This window comes from Callorhinchus milii, unplaced genomic scaffold (assembly GCF_018977255.1).
Source record: "Callorhinchus milii isolate IMCB2004 unplaced genomic scaffold, IMCB_Cmil_1.0 Scaffold39, whole genome shotgun sequence".
Classification (NCBI taxonomy): domain Eukaryota; kingdom Metazoa; phylum Chordata; class Chondrichthyes; order Chimaeriformes; family Callorhinchidae; genus Callorhinchus; species Callorhinchus milii.
Window position 1 is genome coordinate 344714 of NW_024704780.1, and position 27524 is coordinate 372237.

Genomic DNA, 27524 nt, shown 5'->3' on the forward strand with positions numbered 1-27524 from the left:
TCAGTTATAAGAGTGAATGTAGATACCATGAGATATAAAGCTGAACAGGGTCTCTGACAACCAGAAGGTACAGCTTACAATAAACAAGATACACAATACATCAGCAGACAGTCACTCATTGATATCTGGCAATGGGCATTGCGAAAGCAAACCGATTGAATATTTTTTCTCAAATGGCTTACCTTTCCACATTGCTAACTATGCAATGCTGAACATTAACATGAATCTAGCTAAATAGCATTAGTCAGGACCACAAATTGTGTAGGGAGAATCCCAAAAGACTAGTGCAGGTTAGCAGAGGTTACTAACATCGACCCCTGAAAACAGAACAAAGAGAATTAGGAAACAATTGTTTTGTTATATATGAATTTTATTTTGAATGAAATATGTAGTGATGTCAAATGTGATCAGCGTTGTAAGATATAGTCTATAAATCTAGAAGACAATATAGTACCTTTACATGTTTAAAATATCTAGATTGTTGGACTCGGGAGAGCGAGAAGTTTACAGTGTAATGGTACAGCATACCTACTGGTCAGTAATTACATCATTAGGAGGGACGGGGGGAGAGGAGAGAAATACAGCTATATGAAGTTGGAGGCAGTCCCAGTTAGACTTGACACAATACACAAAAATAATTAAAAAAACACAATTCCACCAAATGATTACCGATGGATTACTTGGACCCTTCTGCAAACTCTGTTTGAGCCGTTTGGTCTGTTGGAAATGAAAAGCTTTGAGTGTAAGAGAATGTTATTCAGACTGGTATAAGATCCCCTACAATGAAAGTGAGGCCTGAGGTAGAAAGGTGGTCATGGCTTTCTTTTGTTACAATACGTTAAAACAATTAAAATTCTACTCAAAAAATTTCCTCGGGGCACAGATTCGTTAAAAGTCCCTCTATAAAGAGGGGGCTGAGGGGGAAATTGATCCCCTCCCATTTACCCGCAACACTTTGGCCTAACTAAAAAAAAAGGAACTATATCCTTAGGCACGCAGCCAAGTGTTGAAAGCCACAGCTATGAGACTTGGCTTCAAAGGAGGGTGATGCTGGAGAGAGTGGAATGACTTTTTGTTTGTAAAACTGTGTAAAATGCACAAACCATGACTTGAAAATGTTCCATCAATACTCTCTTCACCAATAGTAAAAAGTGATATAAAGCCCCTTCCCCCTTCTCAAATGCTGATGTTTATACAAATAATGGCAAGTTTTTCAGACTCCACCTAACATTTTATACTTCATTATTTTACAATTGCATAGTAAAAGAAGCAAACAGGAACATAACAGTGACAACTTGTGGTCTTTGGGTCTTCAGGAAGTGAACTTCTTCAGTAGGACAGATCATTGAAATCCATAATACTTTTGAGGGTCCCGTTTCCGTATATTTGTAACTAATGTCGGTCATCGGGGTTGGTGGACGATGCTGGAAGTTACTGGCTAGTGTTTCCAACACGTCTTTACATCATCTGCACTCAATGCAAAAGAAAACGCCTTGTTATTCTAACCCTCCACCACAAACCTAAACCCAAACCCAAGCAGACATTCAGTGAAACATCTATCCTTTCAGCTCAGGTGCAGTGGGGTTTGTGCAGACACGTATTTGAACGCTCGCGAGGTCAGCATGCATACACCAACACTCTCCATGACAAACACACACACACACACACACACACACACACACAGACCACTCAGTTAACTTTCAGCTAAGAGAGTTGTACCTTTGGACACAGTTTAAAAATACCAGCATTTTACAAATGTTTTTGTTCCAATGTTGGAACAGAGAAGATTGAGGGGTGACCTGATAGGAGTCTTAAAAATTATGAGGGGTTTTGCAATAGGGAGAAATTATTTGCTCTGATTGATGAGTCAATAACTAGAGGGTATCAATTTAATATGGTTAGCAAACAAGCAAATGGGAAGGTTAGAATTGGTTTCATGCACAGAGTAGTTAGGATATGGAATGTCCTGACGGAAGCAGGTGTTTGAAGCAGAAGCCATTTCAGCTCTCAAAAGGGAGCAAGATAGATATCTAAAGAGGAGTAAATTACAGGGGTATGAGGAAAATAGAAGCAGAAGCGATTGAAAGGATTGCTCTTAAAAGAGCCAGCACAGACACAATAGGTCAAGTGGCCTCCTTCTGTGCTAAATTTAAAAATGTTAACACAAATCATTACATGTACCACATTATTAGCAAGAAAGTAGAGGAAGTGGTCACTCAGCAATACCACTTTTTATTAGATCCTGCCAGATCTTTTAATATTTCCCTTCTTTTTTTATAACCCTTTATACCCTTAATTCCTAAGTATCCACTATTCCTTAGACATCCTCGTTTCTCCAAAGGAATAAAACAATTTTCTCCTCCTTACATTCCCCACCATCTTGCTACAGAAGAGCAGAAAGGTGACCTGCTCCCAGGCCTCCAACAATTATATTCTCTAACAGATATATGGAGATGAGTAACAAGGACTCAGAATCTTTTCTCCACTCAGGCGTCTTGTCCTGGTGTAATCTGTAGGTTACACCCCCAGGCCGTTAGCAAGACATTAATGCAGCATGTAAATATACAAACATTATAACACCATAGGTATTCACAGTATGTATAGATAGCCATACATCCATCCATGGCCTTGCCCCCTCCTACCTCTCTGACCTGCTGACTCCCTACCAACCTGCCCGCTCCCTCCGTTCAGCGGGCTCCGGTCTGCTCCATGTCTCCACCTGATCCACCTTACCATCGGTGCCTGGGGTTTCAGCCTCTCTGCCCCCACACTCTGGAACTCCATCCCACAGTCCCTTCACCTCGCTTCCTCCCTTGTCTCCTTCAAGGCCGGTTTCAAGACCCTCCACTTCGATCGTGCCCTCAGTCGCTTTCCCACATCTCTGCCTTCCCTCACCCCTCCCCCATGCTCAGGTCCTGACCCCTGATTGTCTAGCACCTTGGGACATCTTCCTGACATGAAAGGCGCTCTATAAATGTAGTTTTGTTGTTGTTGTTGTATATGGTTCACCCCTCCTTCAATACACAACATTTACAGATGTGTTGTAAGTGGCATACCTGCTGTCTTGGAGTGAAACTTGCTGCTGGAGACCAAATTTTGGTTGTGTTGGGGAAAGAAAAACAGAGACATTAGGAGGAGCAGTGTAAACAACAAATTACATTTGTATAGGGCCTTTCATGTCAGGAGGATGTCTCAAGGCACTGAATAGTAAGAGATTTGCACCCGAGCAGGGGGTTGAGATTGAGTGGGGGGTCTGGGGGGCAGGGAGGGTAGGGGCAGGAGGGTGGCCAAACGCACGGTCGAAGAGGAGGGTCTTAATACGTGCCTTGAAGGAGGCAAGGGAGGGAGCAAGGTGAAGCGACTGTGGGATGGAGTTCCAAAGGGTGGGGGCAGAGAGGCTGAAGGCCCGAAATCTTTTTAAAGACTTCTTTTTCAAGTAGAAATCCCAACAGAGGAGGTAACCTCGCCATTGATGTCGCTTATAAAAGTCGGTAACAAAGAAATGCAATTTCTCTGAACGCCAGCTTTGACCTCGGTTTAAATGGAGTGTTCTGATACCATCATTATGGGCAATGACAGTCTCACGGGGAAACTTATACTTGAGTATAAATTCCACCACTAATGTCAAGCCCATGGATGTACAGCAATAGACAGATCAGTAGCTCCCATGGTCTCAAGGAAGGAGAATGGGAGTTAATTGCTTTGATGTCTAATTCTACTCATTTGTCAAAATTAAATTGAGCTGCGATATTCAAGTCTCTGATGAAATATCAAATTTCAGTAAGCATATCAAGGACCTTACATACAAAGGCATTGTATGTAACCCAGAATCTGAATCTGCTTGGACCAGCTGATGAAAAGCATCTCGATACAGGGCTGAAAATTTACCCCTAAAATGTGTTAGAATGGATGAACTGGGGCTGAAATGAATGAAGGTTAAGAGACCTGATAGAGGGTTTTGAAATTATGGAGCGGTGGGAGGGTGGTGGTGGGGTGGGGATGGCGGGGTGGAGCGGGTGGTTGACCACGTAAACAGGGAGAAATTATTTCCACTGGTCAGTGAGTCAGAAACTTGGGTGCACAGTTTTAAGGAAATCACCAAAAGTGCAAAGGGAGAAGTTCGAAGACCGTTTTTACACAGGTTGCTATGACGTGGAATGCACAACTTGGAACTGTGGTTGAGAAAGAATCCATATCAGCTTTTAGAAGTAGATAAATATCTGAAAAGGAGAAATGTGAAAAGGCAGGAGAATGGGATAAATGGAAAGCTTTTTCAGACAGAGTACACACCCAACGGGCCAAATGACCTCTGGGCTGTAAATTTCTATGGTTCTATGCTTTATTGCCTTATTATTATTATTTTACTGCCTGCAGACTGAGGGGAGAAATATAAACCGCAGGCAGTGGATAGGACATAATAGTTGGATTTCAATGCATACATTTCACCCGGGATTACTTTTATGTACATGCTTCCTTGGGAAAAAAATCTCAGGCTTTTTTTTATTAAAGCAGCTTGAAGCTACCTTTATGAATACTGGAGAAAGGGGCAGAATTCAGTTGCCCTTAAGAAGCAGCTATATCTGGATGAGGGAACATACACCACAGGGCTTGATGAGAGTAAAATGTCTCATTTCTCTGAACAGAAGCACCATGTCGATGGCAAAGAAAAGGGAGCATACAAAATGAAAAGAAGACAAAACTAAGAGAAAAAGACCCAAGAGGTTATTACCAACTCAGCCTGCAACTGTGGTTCTAATGCAGAGTTTTCTTCTGAAACCCAGCGCATATAACATTAACTTGTGAAGTTCGGCTAATAGCTGCTGAAATGTTTTGTTATTAGACAGTTACAGTTAAGTGGTGTGGGGTAGAGCTGGGCAATGAGTATGAACGTACAGCTTTCTCCGAGGGCAGGTGCACATACAATGAGCTCAATAATAATAATAGTTGCATTTGATGTAGCGCCTTAGCATATCTTCGAGATGTCTCAAAGTACTTCACACAATATACTGTAAAGTGAATTGACTGTATATTTTGTGGGTAAAACGTGGCAGCCAATTGCGCACAGCAGTGTCACACAAACAGTTGTGGATTGAAGTAAACTATTTATTTTAATTTTTTTCCTACTTACTGCTAGATAAGCAATGTGGAGTAAGGAAACTTGCCCAATATTCCACCCTGCCGGTAATCGAATCCAGGTCTCTTGCTTGCTAAGCAAGTGCTTTAACCACTGAGCGACAGGACTCCTACAGTGCAATGGCCTTCTGCCCTGTAGGATTCTATGATTCTATTACGTAAGCAAGGCAGGAGGCTCACAGAATCATAACAAATTTAACAAACAATTTTGCTAAGATTTATCATTTTAACCCTCTCCTACTTTAAATCTTTGAGAAAATTGATAACATCAGTTATGTGTATGAGTTTAAAAAAAACACTACCGACAAATAAGATTATAGAAAATAAAAGTATACATATTAAAGTAAGTTGAAAACAAATTAACTTAAAAACGCCAATGACTAAGAACAATGTGATTTCAGTCCCTGGATCCGGTTCTCTGACTGACGTAATGTGTTGTTCAGATGCTTTGACCACGCAGACCGTCTCTGCCTTAAGTTATTACCCAGCAACACCTATCCTTGCTTACCAGCTTCCATTGACAGATCATCATGTCTTAGGTTGTGTATCACATATGAGGTTGTGTACTCACATATAAGTTTGAGATCTCAAGGGTACTCGCTTGGCACTGATAATTTCTTCAATTGCAAGTACTACGTGCACTCTTATTGTGTGAATCTTTTCAGGCAAAATATAACTCACCCAAGGCTAAGGGGATTAATTATACTTTAGGGGAACTCTATAACTAGACTTAGATTTGTGCCAGGTGGGCAGCAAACAGTCTAATGCCAAGTAAATAACCTTTTATCTTAAGAGTCCATTAGCACTGCCTTGTTTTTTTTAAAAAAACACATTCTCTCTTCCTTGAAGCGTTTCCTCTTAGTTTCCACTTATGCTAAATTACACTACCAGAGAGTTCCGCACACCTTGTTGATCTTCCTTGCAGCACTGCAGCAAAACACGGACCATTTAACAAGGCAGTGAGTTTCTGAGGATTGTAGGACTTAATGCAACATCCATAAGAGAATGGGAGCATTGGACTATAATTGCAGTGAAATGAACAGAGAGGAGCCATAGTCATACTTACAGGGGAAAGTGTTATTGATCTGCTCCATAACATCCGTAAGATCTGTATTCGTATCCTGAGGTGGAATCAATAAGTCATCTGAAAACAGGACAGTAAGGGCCGTTACCGCAAAAACTAATCTGATAAGATTTGTTTCAAAGGAGGGGTAGAATCAAGAGTGAACAACATAGATATGTCATGACAGGTTATTACTGTCTGTGCTAGTTACTTTTACAAATGAGGAATGTTAAATGATGAGTGTTTAAAGCAAGGCACGTCTATCAATGTTGGAATTTTCCAGTTAATTTCCCCCAACTTCTGGTCATCATTCAGATATAATTCTTTCCCTGTGGATAAGGAGCGCTCCTCTGGTGTTCTCAGTCCTGCTGCATGGTACATAAATCACAGTCACTATATGTCACAATAAATCCTGTGAAACGTTACAAGACAGCCTCCTGCCATGATAGGTGCTATATCCACTGTAAGGATCATCATTACATGCATCTTTTGGCTCCAAATAAGTGGTTCTATTCTGGAGCATGAACTCCGGAGGGTTGGGGTAAAAATTAAAGTCTTCCAGAATAGATCCACTTTTGCTGGATGCAATGTAATGAGGATCCTTACATCCTACACCAGTGCCTGTATTCCAGGGTATAGCTACACAGTCGGCCATCAGCAACATAGACTTTCTGTGAAACATTGAGTTGCTGTGCTGATAGCCAACCTGCTCCGCGCTCCATGCTTACATGCCAAGTTGATTGCAAGGATGTCCAGTTACATGCAGACACTATCCCCAGGTGAACACTATCTCCCAAGAGGAAGATATTGATGGTCAAAGAAAGAAATGGTGGTGGGACCAGCTACTGAAGTCGCTCACACTTGTGTCAATCAACCATTAAGATCAACATGTGACATGTAACATGAATTTCCTGATCTGAGAAAACGCACCACAGAAAATGGAGTCTAAAACGTGGCAATTTTCAACAGAATTCCTAACAGTACTGACTCTCAAATTGGGATTTCTTCCAGTAAACAACAGTATTCTGACCCACAGGAACTCCACTCCATATGGAATTCTGTGTTAACCTCTCATGTCGGGGATGGGAATATAGGCAAGGATTCAATCTCAGATCTAATCATTTGCAGCACAAATGCATCAATAAAAAATACGATTTCATGATATCTGAATGGAACAATGGACCCACTTAAAACAATAATATGATACTCGGCTCACCAAAAAGAGATAAGTACCTCTCAAATATAAGTGTAAGTGGATTAAGCATTCTCCCAAAGAAATGAAATGGTCAATTTGTTAAATTTAAACCTACAACCAACAATAATAGAGTTGATAGAGTGTTGCATGTCAGGAGGACATTTCAGAATATTTCACCCAGCTAACTGTTCACCCAAGCTGGGCAGCGTTTGAAGGAGGGTGGGGGTGGGGGGAAGCCATTGTAACCAAAAGGATGGTTAGAATGAAAGGTCTTAAATCAAGCTTTAAAGATGGGGAGAGAGGGACCCCGGATAAAGTTCCCGAGAGTGGAGGGCTGAATGGCTGAAAGGTAGGTGTACCGAGGTGAAAGATGAAGCACCACAGTGCCTCTGTGGGTGGCTGGTTTGAAACTATTGCTTAAGCTACTTCTCAGGCAATTTGAAACTAGTCAGAGTGACAGGTACAGAGGTGCAGGTTAGCCTTCTTGGGCCTCAGTAGCAATGCGATCAGGTTGATATTGGAGTCACAACTGTGCTGCAACCTCAGGGCCTGCCAGTACACAAGACATGCAACTATTATATTGATAATTTTGTTTAAACCAATACCTCCTAGGAAATTTGTGATTTCTTTAAAAACTGAAATCTGAAGCTGTCACTCTTAATCCATTGTGTGCTATAAGGTACATCTGCACACCTTCAAGGCAGCCACCTGCAATGTGGATTAACCACTGTCACAACAGGAGGAGGAAGAGACAGTCTGATTGACAGCAAAAATAAAATCCTCTTTCACATCCAGGGTTGAGTTTATAGCCGAAAGGCATGTCGGTGTTGCTGGCTTGATGCAGCATGTACAGTAATACTGTCTGTGGCAGCTTTTTTCACTTTCTTTACACTCATCATTGTAGTCAGTCAGTGCATCTCGTCATTCATTTCGCACACAAGTTAACCTTCGGATTTTCTTCTTACTAACCCAAGAGTTTTCAATGGCCAATAATTAACGGTTACCACAGCCTTTCTTTCCTATATAAAATAACCTAGCAAGTAAGCTTCCATTCATGATGAGGTTCTAGGTTTGAGTGAAGTGCACACTGAATTCATAAAGCATTCTGTGGATCACAATAGCTCTGGGGAAAATGGAAAGGTAACCAGCGCTGGATAAGTGATGTGGGATTTAAAGTCGTGGATATTCTGAAGCTATACATGGCTTACCTTTGGGAAGCAAGGAGAAACCTTGCATAACCTTTCCTGAGGAGGTTTGGAATAAGGATTGGTAAGTAAGGAATTGAACAGTAAGGAATGGAATCCATCCCAGTGTCCGTCCACTCACCCCCTCCCTTCCCAACTTTAAAACCTGCCTGAAGACTTTTCTTTTCAACTGTGTTTTTAGCTCCCCCCTCCCCCCAGCCCTCACTTTCCTCCACTCAAAGCTGGCTCTGTGCACCCCTCTGAGACACTGCCTGGAGTGAAAGGCACTACATAAGTGTAAAATTGTTGTTGATAGAATAATAAGAATTACAGTAGAGACAGAAGTGATTTAGGCCAATTATGCCTAAGCTGGTGTGGTCATCTCCTCTACTGCACTAATTCCCTGCTCATTCCTCTCACATTATTGCTGCAAGTTGTTTCTTTTCAATTAAGTAGATTGTCTGTGGTCTGTGGAAGGGTCTGACTTGCTGCCCTGCGCTCTTATATCATTACCCAAATACTAGGCACATCCCTTGGAACCAGATGGGTGACAAGCCTAATTTCAACCATTTGCCTGATGTATAGGACACTTTATGTACTGTTGCACTTCAGGTCAACTTGCAGTTTTTTTCATCCAACGCTAACCTGTCTGTGAGCTGAAGTCCTCATTGAAGAGCTGGCCATACTCAGATAGCTGAAAGGAGGTGGATGGAGAAACGGCAGCAACCCCGTTCACTTTGGGATCGGTCGATGGCTATATTAAAAAAAAATTCAACAGTGTAAGTCAGATCGTTCAATAAATTTATACTGGAAGTTGTTGATTTTTACAAGGCTGGCAAGGATTTCTAAGTATATTAAAAGCTGTCGGCAATATAACATTTACCATCATTGGGACACCATTTTTATAGCCCCGTCCTTCTGTTCACAGATAATAATAATGCTTGACAATCGTTTTGATGACATCTTATCATGTCATCAAAATCTCTCAAGAGCGCTTCACAGGATTATAATAATAATCATTGCATTTGACATAGCGCTTTTCACGACTTCTAGATGTCTCAAAGCGCTTCACAGAATATGCTGTAAAGTGAATTGACTGTAATATTTGTGGGCAAAACGCAGCAGCAGCCAATTGCGCACAGACAGTCGTGGATTGAAAATGACCAATTTATTATTGTTTTGTTTTTTGGAGGGATTATTATTAGATGTGTGGAGTAAGGAAACTTGCCCAAGGTTTCGCCCTGTCTGGAATTGAATCCAGGTGTCTCTCTTGCAAGGCGAGTGCTCTAACCACTGAGCTACAGGACTCCACAAATTACTGCAAAGTCAGCGAACAAATAAAAATTTTATGTACATACGTGTTATTCTGAGCCTAGACACTACAGTATAGTCTTCTCAGTACAACAGTTAGTAAATGGAACTAGTCTGTAATCAACTCTGTAACCCCATCACCTCAGTCCTTGCCAGGCTCCATATTGCAGAACAGATCGATTTTAAGATCCTCACACTTGCGTACAAATCACTTCAACTCTGGCACCTCCCTGCTTACACCCCACTCCTCTATCTAAGAACATAAGAATTTGATAAGACGAAAGAAGACCAAGGTCCATCTAGGATGCCTTCCACCATCCTGGCAGTCGCTTGACATGTTGTGTCCCAAACTATATACTGCATCCCAACATATTATTTTCTAGCAGAAAATCTATCTAATTTGTTCTTAAAACAAACATTTTCTGCTTCCACTGTCTCCTTAGGGAGCCTGTTCCATAAGTTTACTCTCGCTCACTGAAGTAATGTTTCCGCAGATTTGTTCTGAATTTACGCACCCTTCAATCGCAGGCTGTGTACTCTAGTTCTACTGTTCGGTACAAGAAAAACAGCTGATCATGGTCTACATCATGGTCACTGTGCTTGTGATTCCTAGCTCCAGGTCGTTTATGAAGATGTTAAATAAAAGAGGTCCCAAAACACACTCCTGTGGAACTCCACTGGTAACATTCTCCCAGCCTGATGACATTCCCTAAACCACCACCTTCTGGGTTTTCCCCTTCATAAACTCATATTGGCTATCTTTTATCATTTTATCTTTTACCTGCCCCCTTTGTTCAGCTGGCTTTCGCCTCCTTATCTCCGCATTCCACTATCAGCGGCTGTCCTTTCAGCCACTGTAATCCTAGACTCTGGAACTCTGCCTAAATCCGTCTGTTTTACCCTCTCCTTGACCATTTTCAGATCACGCCTGAAGACTTCCCTCTTCACCAGTGCATATGATCACCTCCCGTCTCTCCTGAGCTCAGGGTCAAGTGCTCTGAAACTTTACCACTATATAAATGCAAGTTGTTGTTGATGTTGTTGAATGACAATATCAATGTAAGACATGGATATGGGATAGGTAAGATCTCGCAAGCTACAAAAACAGTTAATGTCTCCTGCCTCCAATGAATCTGGTGGTTTGGCTTAATGCCCAGAGAGTTCACCTCTTTGCTGATCTTACTTGAAATACAACGACTGAGAGACTAAATGCAGCCGCTTCAACTAACTAGTTAAAGAAAGCTCTAACCAAAATGCTAATTAACACAGAATATTTGTCACAGCATTGTTCAGATCTTGTTGAATGGATCAACCAAGAACATAGCAGCCACAGAGCAAGTGTTATTCAATGACCATGGATTAACTGAGTTTTTTGATTGGGGGCAAGTTTGCAGGGCTACAGGGAGAGAGGAGAGTGTGATTGATTTGGATAGCTCTTTTCAAAGAGCCGTCACAGACCTGATGGGCCGAATGGCCTCCTTCTGTGCTGTATAATTCTATGAGCAGAGCTGCTTTCCCATCAACTCACCTTTCTTGGGACAAACTTGTCATTTTTAAAATAGCTAGATCCATTTCACTTTTTAAAAACAGCGTGTTTTCATTATAAACACATAGAACAGCTCAGAAATGTTGCAATCTTACCATCCCCACAACCAAAAACTGTTGCATGCAATAGCTCAAGATGTGCGGATACACAATATTCTCCTCGAGAACAAATGAGCCAATATTTCACAAGTCACAGGAAACAAACTACCACTGCAGCTGAGGGACATTGTGGTACAAACCATTTCAACTGCGATGAGGTGAACGAATTTCAGAATGTTTAAAGCCAAAGGCTTTATTGTACACTCAAGGTCATATGAGGATCAGTAGTTTACACCCATAGCTCCATCACTACAATGAATAGGTAAACATTCCCTGGCAAGGTAATAGCATTGGTCCTAACAAAGGTAATACAAAACCACTTTATACACCGTGGAGCAAGGCTTCTGTCCTTTCAGCTCTAATGAGGCTAATGTAATAGGCCAGCAGCTACCCTTTTACTCCTCCATATTGGCAACAAAACATCATATTTAAAGTGTCACATGGTTGGAATTAAAAAAAACACTACTTTTAACATCAAGAGTCACTCTAATTAAAAATAAAGATGAGTCAAGTTTCTAACTGCCAAAAAGAATGATTACTACAACAACATTACATTTATATAGTGCCTTTCACGTCGGGAGGACGTCCCAAGGCACTGGACAGTGTACAGCTTTTCAGACCCAAGCTGGGGTCAGACGGGGAGAAGGGAGGGGAGGGGAAGGGGGTTGACCAATGGCATGGTCGAAGAGGAGGGTTTTGAGGCGGGACTTGAAGGAGGCTAAGGAGGGGTCGAGGCGGAGTGACTGGGGGATGGAATTCCAGAGTTTGAGGGCAGAGTGGCTGAAGGCTCTCCCACCAATGGTGGGGTGGGTGGGTCGGGGGACGTGGAGCAGGCCAGAGCCGGCTGAATGGAGAGAGAGGGTCGGCTGGTAGGGGGTTAGGAGGTCAGAGGTAGGGTGGGGCGAGGCCATGGAGGGCTTTGTGGGTGAGAACCAGGATCTTGAACTGGATCCTCTGAAGGATAGGGAGCCAATGGAGTCGGGCGAGAGTGGGGGAGATGGGGTCACGGAATTTGGTGCGGGAGAGGACACGGGCTGCAGAGTTCTGGATTATCTGCCGCCTGTGGAGGGAGGATAAAAACAGATTATTTTACTTGAAACTATGACCATGGAGTAAGCGAGTACAAAATTAGCGAGCCTCGTAAAAACGTTATTTCTAGAAATGTTTCTCCTGAGAGCAACAGATATTTGGATCCCAACAAAACGTGGTTTAATACCTTCACAATGAAAAAGGCTCGATAACTCTGTGACTGGGACAGAAGGTTAAAGGAGGAAGAATAGAGAAATACTGACTCTCTGTGAAACACAATGGTTCGAATTCCTGCCAGAGCCATGCAAATGTCACTGCATCTGGTTGAACCATGTGGATTGAATGTGCAGGAAGGAGCATTGGGTTTAAAGTTCAAATAAGAGCCCATAAGGAGAAATTACAGAGCCTCCTCTCTTTGCAATTGTACCTGTGTTTCTTCATTACGTTTAGTAAGTTATCTGGAATTCACTATGGTACAATTGGAAGGGATGGGTTCACGAGCTGAATCAAAGGACATTAATGGAAAGAAATCACAGCTTCTCCCCATCCAAAGTGGAAACAAAACATTTTCGAAAGATTCTTTCAAGAAAGTTGTGAGGACTTTGGGCTAACAAGCCATTCAGAATTGCGCAATTTTATTACAGGTCAATACTGGCTGGGTTCAGCCACTGTAGATTGTTTTGCAGCTTTGAGAAGCTACTCCAGCTATTGCACCCCCACCCATCCTTTCATTATTCCTGGGCTTCAGGCAAAGTGAGCTCTATTGTGAGTGAACATACATACACACCGAGATGTAAGTGGCAATCAATACTCCTAGTTATTGACTGGCTCTCTGTTGGTTCTTGGTTCCAGTCAGTCTACTTTGCCTGACAGGATAAATTGCACAGAATGTCACTTTGTTCACTAAGTGACATGTCCTGTGGCGTTCTGAATTCATGGAAAATTACATTTAAATTCTCAATTCCATTTTCCACATGATGGGAAGCTTAAGACTCATCTCTTTTACTGCGCTTTTGGTCATCTCCTCCCTCCCCCACCCAAGTTCGGGTGACCAGTCAACTGTGTGAAGCACTTTCCCTTCGAGACATCCTCCCGCCGTGACAGGTGCAATATAAATGCAAATGGCGTTGATGGTGCTGCATTGTACATTCCTGGTTATTACCTTCCTCAATTATTGCGTGGAGTGGAAAGCCAGGGACGATTTTTGCAGAGCCATCATGTGAAAACTCTCAGATGTGGTATTGAGTGGCCAGGCTGTGACATTCCTGACTCAGGCACAGAGATGGTAATCTTTTCCACATGGTTACCTCGGCCAATGAGCTCAGGCTCAGCACATCAAGCAGATGTTGATGGTGTTGCATTGTACCTTCCTCGGCTATTACCTTCCTCAGTTATTGTGAGAAACGCCAAGGTTCCGGACCCGCTGAGTGAGGCAGAGCAGAAGAACCACAGATATTCACAGTGCATGGTTATAGCCTCTGCACAACTGCAACATTGGCTTTGCAGGAGAGGACACGAGCTGTAGAGTTCTGGATAATCTGCAGCTCGTGGAGGGAAGATTTGGGAAGGCCGACAAGCAGGGAGTTGACATAGTTGAGCCCAAGTGTGAATGAAGTTTTCAGCGGCCTGAGGTGACAGGCTGTGGCGGAGCCGGGCAATGTTGCGGAGTTGGGGGAAGGCAGAGTGGGTCATGGCACAAATGTGGGGTAGAAAGAACAGTTGAGGGTCAAACAAGACGCCAAGTTTCCGGACTGGCTGAGTGAGGCGGAGCAAGAGAACCATAAATATTCACAGCAGAAGGTCATTTGGCCCATTGTCTGCGTTGGCTCTTTTCAAGAACAATCCTTTCAATCAATTGTCTTCCTGTTCTGTGCAGTGAGAAGTGATTGGCCAGTGGCTATCAGGAAATCCCACATGTTAAATACTCTCTGGGCAGTTTCACATTAGGGTGACTTCACTTAGCTGCGTTATCGCTAAACTGCCAGGTGGTCACTGAAATGCATACACAGATGCCCACTTGAGAATGATCTTTTTTGTGCAAACATTTCAAAATTCCCACCAAATGGCTAGAAAACAGCAGCACGAGGTCGGACCGGAAAATACAACAACAATTTCAGGCAGGAGCAGCCCATTGTTCCACCAGCCACCCCAGCCAATTCCCACAGAATTCCTTCAAGGTATCTATCATTAAATCTAATATTCCCGAATCCTTTTAGCTGACAGGAACTTGTCTAATTCCCTGTGAATTTCTAGAGGCAGAGAGAGACCAGAAATACCTCATCTGCACGCAAATGATTTAGTTACTTCATTTGTCACAAGGTAAATTCAGAGGCAAATCTTCTGGCAGAGTTCTATTTGGATTCAGTGAACTTTTACATGAGGGATTTCTACTGTAGTTGGAGGTAGGAGCTTGGGGAGGTATAAGCCAGCAAAGGATCAGCAAAGTGAAGTACAGAATAGTGAGCTCAATCGTTCAATCATTGCTGATAGATTTTTCTTTTGAACTAAAGAACGCAGCCAATTATAAACTGAAAATAAGAAAGGCCTCAGCACCCCAAGGCCGTGCATTAGAATGAGACTTCATCCATTTACAGAGCAAATCACCTGCAAACTGCAATCAATTCCCTTTACTTGATGCTTCAATGACTCGTAGTATACAGCTCATAGCATCAGTCCCACTGGGAACCGAGAGTACAGAACCTTTTCTCTCTGTATCACACAATACAGTTCAAGATCCTGGTCCTCACCTTCAAAGTTCTTCATGGCCTTGCTCTCCCCTACCTCTGCGAACTAACCCACTACTAATCTGTCCGCTCCTTCACACTCAGCGGGCTCCGGCCTGCTTCACATCTCCCTGCCTCGCCTGTCCCACCATTGGCGGGTGAGTCTTCAGCCACTCTGCCCCGCCCCCTCCATCCCGTAGTAACTCTGCCTCGCCCCCTTCTTTGCCTCCTTCAAGACCTATCTCAAGTTCTGCTCTTTGACCGTCCTTCGATCACCCTCCTTCCCCCACTGCCCTCCGCCCCGCCTGATCCCGACCCCCAGCTCGGGTCCGAAACACTATTTGTCCAGTGCTTTGGGATGTCTTCCTGACGTGAAAGCCACTATACAAAAGTAATTTTGTTGTCGTTGCTGTTGTCATCTGACTAACAGTGACAGTGTATTAACTGGTACCTTTTGCCTTTGGGTTGAATATTGCCGTCTCTTCACTGATTCCTAAAGGTTCAATCTGGGCACCACCACATTAACACACATCATAAAGAAACCTGTAAACATTTGGGTGCTAGTAGAGGATTTCACCTCCCTTCTATAAACAGCACTTTACACCACACGTTGGCTGGAGAACGCAATCCTGCTATAATAAATAATGCAATAATAAGCCTTTTAACATTGGCGTGACTGGCTCCAAGGTGACATGCTTGCCAATGGAATGTTAGAATCCTGACCAAAGTAGGTCTGCAGTTTTCCAGGACATTGCTGATGACAGCACCGCCATCCAGGCTGATCAGCAGGACAAGGAAAGTCAGACTAGTCAGCTCCTGTTAATCCTGCAAATCAAAGCCCTAAAGGGGAGGGTTGTCTTAGCAGGACCAGCAGCAGGAAAGCTTGCCAGACTGTACTCTCAATGGCAAGCTATGCAGTTTTAGCTGGTTAGACTCCAGCAGTATCCCAACGCCTATTCTGGGTCCCAGCCTCGGATTTTGCCATTTCCAGCTCAATACTCTGTGGAATTAGGTAAGTAGGATGGGTCGCTTCAGGGAACGCCAGTAGCCATTCCAGATATGGGAATTTGGATGTGTAGGCAGCATATAAATGTGGAACTTAAGATACTTCAGATACTCTTCAGCATGGTGACGGGCTTCTGCATGTTTCAAATACCTGGCTTTCCCACCAGTGGTTATTACCTCTTCCAGTAGTTTACGCAGACGACACAGCTGTGACTCCAATTGCTTGTTGTGATCCTCCAGGATCTGCATCCTGGCTTCCAGCCTCCCCTTGTGCTGTCGCAGGAGCTTGGCCTCGGCCAGGAGCTCAGCATCCTGGGGGCTCTGCTGGGTGGGAGAGAAAGGGTCGTGTGGAGATGACGGATTGAGCCCCTTCAGCAGGTGCTGCTGTTTTAAACGCTCGTATTCAGCTTGCAGAGTCCTGTGAGGGCAGGAAGGATGAGAATTAATTGCAAATGCAGCTGCCACGCACAGGGCTGCTGTGCACAATACGTGGCATACAGCGTACACACATAGAGCTGTCACGCATACCACCCGGCGCACTGTGTACACACGCAGGAATGTCACACACATGTGGCACACAGTATACACACAGGAATGTCACGCACAATATGCGACACATGCGGACACACAAGACTAACACACAGCAGTCCTGCCACACAGATAGAAGCACTGAATAATTCAGTAAAATCATGGTCCCGCACAGCGTCCTCTTGCTCAAGCCCACATTGTGTAAGATAGCTGGCAATAAATCTAATGAATTAATGCAGCAGGAGGAGAATATGTTAATCAGGAAATTTATGGAGTGGATGGATATTCATCGGTTATAAAAACCAGGCTGAGAGAGCGAGACTCATCTCTAATTAATATTTCCAGGTTATTTAAACAAACCTTGTGAAGTAGATGGATGGCTTCAGTTTCCACCTACAGATCTGTCAGTGTAACATTTATTGGTTGGCCTAAAGAAATATATTACTTTATAATCATCTATGCACAATTGGCATGGTTCATGTTCACATACATTTATAAATACCATGCTTCAGATACATACGTTTAGCATTCTAGCATGGGAGAGTTTATTAAATGAAATAAATGAAAATGTGGAAATGAATCGAGATGATACGGTCATTAAGAATCAGTTCACCAGTAACTTTCTTCAAAATCTGTCCGTTCCTCACATTTCCTTAAAAACACAGCTCCATTGAAAAGGTTACACTTGACGTACTTGTGAGAGGGAATACAAATGACATCAAAATCTCTTCACTTTATGACCCTGCTACCCATCCTTAAAATCTCTTTGATCAAAAATCTCAGTGATTCTGATTGTTTTTCTGAAGGGTTTTGAGATGTTAGTGTGGCACAAGGTCAACTTTGCTAATGCTACAGAAATATGCTTAATCAATTTTTGCTGCAGAAATAACTAAAAGGTTTTCAATCTCTTTCCCCATCGACAGTACATTATTGTCCATTCCGAAACTCAGTTTTAACCAGTACAAGGTTACATCAACAAAACACGACTGAGGTGAGCAGCAATGAATCCTTTTAACAGGGGTGACAGAAGGTCGCTAGATGCCGTAAAAGAAGACAGGATCTTACAGAGAAACAATTTTCCCCTCCCCATTTGAAATTCACGCTCATCCAGGTGTTGGGGGTGTTCATGCTGGGACCTGGGACATTTTCCTTTTTAAGTGCTCACCAACAAGTGCTCCCAGATCACAAACAGCTCAGCCAGATCAAGAGTAAAGACACTTCTCTCTTCACAATGGTCCTAATCCCCAACCTCAAAAGAGCATGCTATTGCCACTTCCCACACCAGCTGTCCTGTGGCCTGAATGAAATTGCCAATTTAGGTTGAATTAAGCACATTTTTGCTGTGAACTCACACCTGCTAAGAGCTGGGTTGGGACTGTCCAAACTGATTTCACACAAGGCCCTGACAGCCAGTTAGCAGAGGAGAACATCATCAGATCTACAATGAATTCAGACCCAGCTCCCAGAATTGTGTTAACCCAATGAAGCCCTCAGATTTCATACATTAAGAATATTATACTGTAATAACTGTTTGGCTCTTGCACTATCCCCATGTTGAAAGCAGTCATTCTTTCAAGTGGCAAAGACAAGCTTTTCATTACTCAGGTATTCCCATTCAGATGAAATGCAACACTTCTCATTGGTACTCTGAGCTTCTCATTTGGTACTCTGAGCTCACATGTTTAAACCATTTGTATTGGTCACAGCAACCTTTCCCTGATAAATGTGAATGTCTTTGTGTCCGGTTGTCCCCTTTGTAATCGTCCGTGCCTAAGCTCAGATAGTTTGTACCTAAGGGTGAGGTTCGGGTTTTTTGTTCAATCATTAATGCTTTGCAGCTGCCATCATATTCAGAAAAGCACATCAGATGTGTTGTGTTAATGCACTGCCCACAAGTCTTAGCAGGGTAAAACCTAGCAGCAAAGAAAGGACTTTCGGCAGAGAAGGCCACCGAATCACTCATACCTCTCCTCTTTTTGTCACATATGGATTATACTTCACAACAATCTTTAAATGCTAGTCACAGCTTCATTTCTGATTCATACGTTAGCAGTTTAATCTTTGAGAGGTTTTTGAAGAAAAAAATATTTTCCATCCTACCCCACACAACTTTTAAAAAGAAAAAAATCCACAAGCTTTGAATTCATGAAACAGATTCCAATCGGTGAAGCAGAAATTGTGCGGAGAGTTCGGTGTTTAGCAGAATTTTTCTTTTGAAACTAGGATTTTATATATTTTTTCAGGCAGCACAAACTGGGACTGTTGATAAGCAATGTTAATAGGAAGGAATAATTCCCCCATCACTGTATTTACTTATCGAGAGAAGCAGGCCTGGACTTCCTCATTAAAGTCGAGGTAAGCACAGCCTTTCTGGGTTCATTGTTTTCTACATGCTACCATCCACCACATTTCACCCGGAAAATATTCAGTCAATTCACTTTGCAGCATATTCTGCGAAATGCTTGGAGACGTCTCAATGGTGCGATATGGAGAAAAAAAAAGAATTTTTTAACATCTCAAATTGAAGGTTGCTAGTACTGGGTAATCCTACAAACTTTACAGCACAGGAGAGAGGGGATCATTTGGCTTATCAAGTTTGTGCTGGTATTGACTCCCTTCCACCTACTCTAATAATGGAAACGTTTGCATTTCAAATACCAAGCGATGTGTCACCATCAAGAACTCCCAGATCACTTACAGGATGGCGAACAGGCCACAGGTACAGGAGGAGGCCATTCAGCCCATCGAGCTTGTTCCACCAATATTAGATATTGGCAGATTACAAACACTGAACCCTGGAACCCACAATCGTCACACACTGGCAGTCATGATCGTGAGGAACATTTGTTACACGCTGAAGTCTTCTAAAACAATATTCTAAGTCACAATTATGATGTGATTTGGGGACTGGTTCTTGGTCAGAAGATCCCAAATTGCAAATCCATCAATTACGGTCACGGAATTGCATTTGGTGCAGTGACATAGCCCAATTGCAAACCCATATTTTTGCCCTTGGTGTAAAGTTTAATTAAAAGCTAGCAGAAGAGATTCCACTAAAAGACCTCCTCTCAGAATTAGTTTTCAGGATAACTAACATCAAGTCAGAAGAAAGTTCTGGTGAAATCACTGAATAAGTAAAAAAAAGCAAGCAATAACTCGTCTTTACCTTTGCTCCTCTTCAAGGTCGGCAATAATGTGTTCCAGCTCTCCTTGTTCTTCCTTCTGCACGGACTTCAGGATCTGGGCAGGGCTCTGTGGCTGGCTGATGGGAGACTCTCTTCCCAGTGTCTGACAGTAATGTTGGATCAACGTGTGCTCATCGTCTCTGCACCACAAACATACAAGACAGACTCATTTCACACTCTTCCTCTTCCTCGGACAGACTTTTTCACTACTTTACTCACACTAAGCGGGAAGCATGTCAGATGCCCATCAGCCACATGCCAGTTCAAGCTGTGAACAAATGAATCTTATTGATTCAATTACACCTCAAAGGAACAAAATTCATTCACCAACTCGCTGGGGTGTTTATTGTGCACCTCAGTGACGGGCTGGTTTGAGCAGTAGGCCATTTTAAGTGGTGATCAATAAAAATGATATCTTCTGCCGCCTGTTGAGCAGCTGCCCTTTCCCAGTCAGAAATTGCTCTAATCACTTACATGCTTCCTGTGGTCGAGCTGCTGTCTGTGAGCATGGAGCCATTGGTTCTTTCCATCTGTGCCAACCTGAGCGAAAGAGGAGATAGTATATCATTCCATAAACAATCAAAAAGAAACTAAAAATGATCAATAAATAATAATTAATCCTTGCATTTCAGGTCAGGAGGATGTCTCAAAGTGCTCCACAGAATATACTGTGAAGTGCAGTGACTGTGTATTTGTAGGTGAACCCACACGGTTGTCATTATCTCTCAGGGGAGGGGATGGAGTCAAAATTACAGGAAGAGTGGCAGGACTCATTTGGTAGCATTCTTGCCTCTGAGTCAGACAGCTGTGGATTCGAGCCGCATGTTAGAACTAACATAGTTTAACCTGACACTTCAGCACAGTGCTGTATTGTTGGGAGGTGTCTTCATTATCTCCAGGCTCGACTATGCAAACGCCCTACTTGTCGGCCTTCCCAACTTCTCCCTCCACAGGCTGCAGATAATCCAGAACTCTGCAGCCCGTGTCCTCTCCTGCACCAATCTCCATGACCCCATCTCCCCCACTCTTGCCCGACTCCATTGGCTCTCTATCCTTCAGAAGATCCAGTTCAAGATCCTGGTCCTTACATACAAAGCCCTCTATGGCCTCGCCCCACCCTACCTCTGCGACCTCCTAACCTCCTACCAGCCCGCCCATTCCCTCCGCTCAGCCGGCTCTGGCCTGCTCCACGTCACCCGACCCACCCGTCCCACCATTGGCAGGAGAGCCTTCAGCTACTCTGCCCCCAACCTCTGGAATTCCATCCCACAGTCACTCCGCCTCACCCCCTCCTTAGCCTCCTTCAAGTCCCGCCTCAAGACCCTCCTCTTCGACCATGCCATTGGCCACCCCCCTTCCCCCCCTCTGACCCCAGCTCGGGTCTGAAATGCTGTACTCTGTCCAGTGTCTTGAGACATCCTCCCGACGTGAAAGGCACTATACAAATGTAATCTTCTTGTTGTTTTGTCATCCTCCAGATTAAACTTTAAACCGAGGTCCTGTCTGTTGGGGTGGATGTTAAAAGATTCTGTGGCATTATTCAAAAATGGAAGGCAGTTTCTCCCGGTGTCCTGTCTATCAATCCCCCAAATAAAATAGGTCAATCAATCCATGGTTGGGACTTTGGTACATGCAAAATGGCTGCCATATTCGCCTACAAAAAAATCACTGCACTCAACAGTAATCAAAGCGTTTAGATACGTCTTCACCTGATAAGGTACAAAGAAAATGTCACAGAGGTAAGATGGGGTGAGGCTATGGAGAGACAATGTAAGGACGAGGATCTTGAATTCAACAGTCTTCATGGAAGAGTTTCTGGCAACCTTGTTTGTTTGGGGGAAGAACCACCCTCATTGGTCACAATGGATTCAAAGGGAAGGAAAGTTCAATAAACATGTTTTTCATACATGTAGTGCCTGCCCCTTCACCATTGAACTGGAACCCTAAAATTGAGTGTTTCTCACTTTCTGCACATTTTACTTTGGACTGAAATGGCACAGATTTACTCAGAGGTCACAGTTTTTTTTAAAAAAAGAACTACCTAAAATATACACATTATATATTAAAATCTACCCATTAAACCTCAAAGACAAAAATATCTTCAGTTCTGGAGACAATATGAGGAATGAAGCATTTAACCACAGATGAGAATTGCAGTGGGGAACTGCAGGATCTCAGGCAAGTGTTAATTCAGAGTTGTCTTTCACCACTCAGTCTCCAAACACATCGCCATTCAAAAACGTGGTGTGCTTGAAATGTCAGCCTCAGCAAATCCAGCATTACTAAATAGGAGACCGAAACTTGTAAGGTGATAGCTTTTTGATAGCTATCGTTCACAAAAGAAAAACCTACAGCTTTAAGCGTTTAATTTGACATCGAATCTAATCCTTCAGTGCTGCTAATTGAAAGATGATTGGATACATTGTGCAAATTGAATTCAGGATTCAGTTCACAGCAACCTCCAAAGCCAGCGTTTACTAAAACCTCTGCTATCTGCAGCAACAATTCTGTGGCTGGCAGCACTAAAGCAAATGTCATTTTTGGCGTTCAACCTACGGGAGTTGCACTTTGAACAGTTCAGTTCAATGATGACAAGGTGACCTGGTGTTTCAATCTTCTCTTTTTGAATAGTGTTATGGGATCGTTAATGTCTCCTGAAGAATAGGCAGATGGGGACTTAAGCTAACATCTCATTCAGCAATGATAAGTTGAACTTTCAGCAGCTTTGTGATCTGGCGTCCTCTTAGCATTAAAAATTGTGCTTTTTGTTTGCCATGTTTTAATGGTGGGACATCCACTGTAAAGATTTAGTGGGAAAAGTGGCTTTTTCTTAGCAATCAGTGTGCATTAAACCTACAGATCTTAAAAGTGCTGGGTTGATATATACTGAAAACAGGTCACCCAGCACTTCAGGCAGTTCAATACATAAGCATAATCCTCGGACTTGATACCCCAACAGCATACTGAGTAATTGGAATTGCACTGATTCTCCTATCGGCCCTGTGTTAAAATGGACATTGAGCCATCAACGAAACGAGACTGATGTGATTGTGGGGCTTTGAAATGAGAATCAGATAACAGTTGCTACTGCAAGTCACTGACATAAGCAAATGGAAACCTGTATGTAGCACTCAATCATAAGGACGAAGCCCTCGTAATTTTTTTTGCTACATTTTATGTTCTGATGGGTGGAGAGTTCAGGAATAATCTCGTGGATAACATTCATCCTGGCAGGCCCTGTGCCAGAAGAGTGAGCTGGCAAGCTGGAGCCTATTCAAGAATCCATTTCCTATTCAGGGCTCCCCAGTGTGTTTAATCCTCATTCTCTGCAGTTATCAGGAATCAGCCTATGGCGTGGGTAAAGGTGGGGGAGCTTACAATTGGCCTCAATATTCTAGCTTGGAGGGAGAAGGGAAAATAAATTTAGTTACAGTTTCAGTTTACAGATTGTTAACTAACGACTCCTTTCAAAATGTGTGTGGATGTGGGTATCAATTGAAGACAGCCTTGGCTGTGATGCCCCTCCAGGCCTCATAGTGTGTTGCCTCCTACTGCCTACACTAAAACATGATAAATGAGAGGTACAGAAACACAGACAGCATCTCCAGAACCGTACTCCAGTCAACACAGCACCTCTTCATGAGAGGAGAACACTTTGAAAATTGCGTTTGTGTGCGTTTGTATGTGTGCTTGGAATGAAGAAGAGATGTTTTTTAAAAAAGTTAAGATACAATCTTTTGAAGAGTCAGCCAAATTAAAACAGAGGGTAGATTAAAACAGATTTTGTAGATGCTGCATGACCTGTTGAGTGTTGCCAGCGACTTCTGTTTTTGTTTAAAACAAGAGGGTGGTGGTCAGAAAAGGATTTTTTTTTAAAAAGCATCTTGGAAAGTTTGGGGGGATGTAGAAAAGAACTTTTCTTTAAAGATGTATAGATTGCTTCCCCCTGTGTTCCAGCCAACAATTCTTCCCCGCCCCTCTCCCCTAATCTCCTGACGTATCTCTCTGCTTTGAGATCTCACTAACAAGCATCAGGTAACAGTGAGCTGGAGGTGTTGTGCTCAGTGACAGCCAGGCCAGATCAGCACCTCACTCGGCCAAACACTGCTGTCAGCGATGCAATGATTTATAAGACCCGTAGTGACTTTTACCTTTGGGTCGATGGCCTGTTGTAAAGTTACACGACAGAAACCAATTTCCTCCCTTCACAACCTGCAGAAGCACATTAGCATTTTAATGACGTAATCCTTTATTTTTACCTGCTGGCATAATGTTCTATCCGGGAATGAGTGTCATCATGGGACAGCTGTGGAGACTGTGTAGGGCTGCAGACAAAAGAAATAACTTGCTTTTTAATAAAAGAAACAAAGAAACGTCAGGGACTTTGAGTTACACAATTGGTATCGAGATAAATTAAATGAAAAACTGGTGTTATCGCCCTTCATGCCCTGTAAAGCGAATATCATTGGTGCGATAACATCACAGCTGCTTCCACCTCTCCCTCTAACTAGCTGTAAATCCACTTTAATCAAATATGTTAGGGCACACTTTTATGGACTGCAACAGTGCAGTGTGAGAAGCCTGGTATTTTGTTCTGTACAGAGGCTAACGGAATGTTTTAATTATTCAGCCATGTCTTCGGACAGTCACAGGAGGAAACGTTCCCACTGGCTGCGAATCGCTGGTGAAACCAGTAACTCTTGGGGTTGATTTTAATAACAAGTACACTAAAGGGCTTCTCCAACACACCATCCAGCCTAGCTTTTGGGAGAGAGGAAAAGAGCGAGCAAAAACACAGACGTTCACATGAAGCATCCTTCATGCTTACAATAATCCACATAAGAATGAGTTATTAATGTTTTTCTAAAGTAATTAATCTTGAAGCTGGTTACATGAAGAAAACAGACAATGGAGGGAAATAAAATCCCCGCTTTATCCCACTTGCAAGGAAGATCTTGATTGAAAACTTCCTTAGACTGGAAATAAAACAAGTCAGCCCCAGGGCGCTACCCAATCAAACAGCCGAGTTAAACTCAGACCAGATCTTCTGGATTGTAGTTGCACTGGAAGTTTAGTTAGTTCAGGAAGTAAATCATGGTTAGGATGAAGATGAGGGTCTTGGCATGCAGGAGAGTAAGAGGTCCATACTTACTCATACTGCTCAGGCCACATACTGATGAGCGTGACAGGGCTGCAAGAGAAAGGTGGAGGAAACCACAGAACAACCTTTAATACAACTCAAATCAGAATGCCGAAGAGCTGAGCCTTAACAAGGCAGAACCGTGTTCTCAGTCCAGCTGCTGAGAAAGGGAAGAAAGGAACTGTGGCACCAAATACTCAAGCCTGTGCATATCACCCACAGTCTGTCAGACCGTTTTGTAACATTTAATAAAAAAAATTTTGTTACATAACTTGTTTTCTTTTCCCTTCCATCCCGCTCACAGTATTTCCTTTCTCTTTAACATTCCTTTCCCCAAATTACATATGAGATGAGGAAGGAAGGATCATCCAGCCCTTGCATGGACAAGCTCGCATTTTTCACCGCCTGCACTTTGAACTATCAACGAGTTCAAGCCAATTTATTTAATCTCTTCAGAGATAAATTATTGTGGATAAGGCTTCACAAGAAGATTAATTTGTGAAATTTCTTACCTCCCACTTTCCCAGTGACTGGCATAACCTCATGAAACTGCAGGATATCAGTCTGATAGAACACCTGCATTATTCAAGCCTAACCAGCTGCATAGCATATGACATTTTCATCATCCCAAGTGCACAGGAAGTGCATTGCCCAGAGTATTTCATCATGTGTCTCTTATACTTATGACCTTCCATCCTTGATCACAGAGATACAACAAGCTCCTTTTTAAGAGTTGTTGATTTACAGATTATTAACAGCTTTTAAAAGCAATCTGTTCCACACATCAGCTCTACTATAAGTGTGATTATATATGTCCATCCAAGTAAGCTCAAGTGCGTGTGTAGTTGCTGTCTGTGTGAGAGTGTACTCAGGCAGAAATATACAGAGCATTTTAAAAAGACTTTCACTTAAACTTCTTCCCTCTCCTCCTCCCCCCCCATTCTGACCATGAAACTAACCTGCCAAACAACAGCTACTTTTTCCATGAAATTTCTATCTCAATATTTCCCAAAACTCCCATTGTTTATGAAAGAAATTAATTCTCTCCTGTTCAGAACATAGTGGAATTGTACAGCACAGAAGCCAGCCATTCAACCCATCGCATCTGAGCCAGTGATACCCGTTTATTTACATTTCTCTTCCTTAATCCCATATTTTTAATTTTTATCAAATATTTCTCTTTTGTTACGTGACCTTCTAAAATCCTGGGCAGGTTGGGTTTCATTTGGTGTTATTTTTCCTATTCTTTTCTCTCGTCTTCTCAGCACAGATCAGGGAGTGAACTGGGACCTGCGGCACAATGAGCAGCCTGGTCTGAGCTGAGAAAGCTCCCCTTCAATTGACCTCAATGTGCCAAGAGTGAGCGGAGCACCAGCTTCTGTTTGTTAAACTGTGATCAGGAAGCACTTCTGTACTCAGAACGTGTAGCAGCTGGAATAGATCACCAGGAAGACAGCTCACAGGACTCATTTAAGAATCAGCTCAATGTTATAATGGGAAGGCAGTAGCTTGGGTGTTTTGAGTTATTTTGATCTCTCCTGAAGATCCATCATGTGGACACAGAGAGGAGATAGAATGGAAGCTTGTTTGTGATGCCCCATTCCCTCTAGAGTCAAATAACCCCCACCCTTCCCCCATACACACACACACTTTTTCTTCCTCTTGGTTGACACACTGTATTAGTGGACAAACTTTCACCAGAAAGCAATGGATCACAAGCCTTTTGTCGCCAGTACTTGTGGCTGAGCCACAGCACAAAGACCGAGTGGAGGAGAGTTATAACTGTGGCCTGTCCAGCCCCGTTGAGAAATGCATTTTAAGGTTGTAGATTGTGAATCTGACCTTTTTTATATAAATAAAAACAAATCCTTGATATTTTAATGAATTATTTCTAGCCCAGGGATTTTATTGGAGTAACTCCTGCTGCGCACTGTTATTAGCACAGGCTTTGTGCTGCCTGTTCACGGGGGCAGTTGAACCTGATTGCAGTAATCTGCTATTGCTGAGGACATTCACATTAGATTGGCTCATCAACTCCAGCACCAATGTTACAGCAGTTCAACCAGGCAGAAAGGTGCTAATGGCAGTGCGGCTCACACAAAACGTTTAGGCATTTATGTTTCAGCTGAAAAAGGTTGAGTGCTACTTCATTTCCCAAAACTCACTTTCCTCTATTGGTTTAAAATCCTTTCACTCTTATTTTTCCACAACAACCCCACACACACGTACACACTCCCCAGCCCCCACTGTGTCACAAACCATTTCCCATGAAGGAGGCTTATGTTGCTTTTTAGCGTTTCCACTCTCAAACGCTAAAAAGCAACATAAACAAAATGGATTTGTTGTATTCATTGCAACTTCCTATTTGTTATTCATAATATTGA

The 27524-nt window shown here is 42.8% G+C and overlaps 1 protein-coding gene across 4 annotated transcripts in view; it reads right to left on the reverse strand.

The window, feature by feature from the left end:
• Positions 1-352: 352 nt before the first annotated feature.
• Positions 353-27524, reverse strand: part of LOC121851450 (utrophin-like) — a 118028-nt gene continuing 90856 nt past the window's right edge. For 2 of the 4 annotated variants that reach the window (XM_042345304.1, XM_042345306.1), the window contains 9 exons: positions 25153-25191; positions 24260-24325; positions 20475-20540; positions 19982-20140; positions 16465-16705; positions 9221-9329; positions 6200-6277; positions 3057-3082; positions 353-1467 (listed from right to left, as the gene is read on the reverse strand). In XM_042345304.1, the coding sequence (XP_042201238.1) occupies positions 1459-1467; positions 3057-3082; positions 6200-6277; positions 9221-9329; positions 16465-16705; positions 19982-20140; positions 20475-20540; positions 24260-24325; positions 25153-25191 (793 nt within the window). In that variant the 3' untranslated portion in view covers positions 353-1458. The remainder of the gene's footprint in view (positions 1468-3056; positions 3083-6199; positions 6278-9220; positions 9330-16464; positions 16706-19981; positions 20141-20474; positions 20541-24259; positions 24326-25152; positions 25192-27524) is intronic. The other 2 variants (XM_042345305.1, XM_042345307.1) reach the window with 1 other exon arrangement.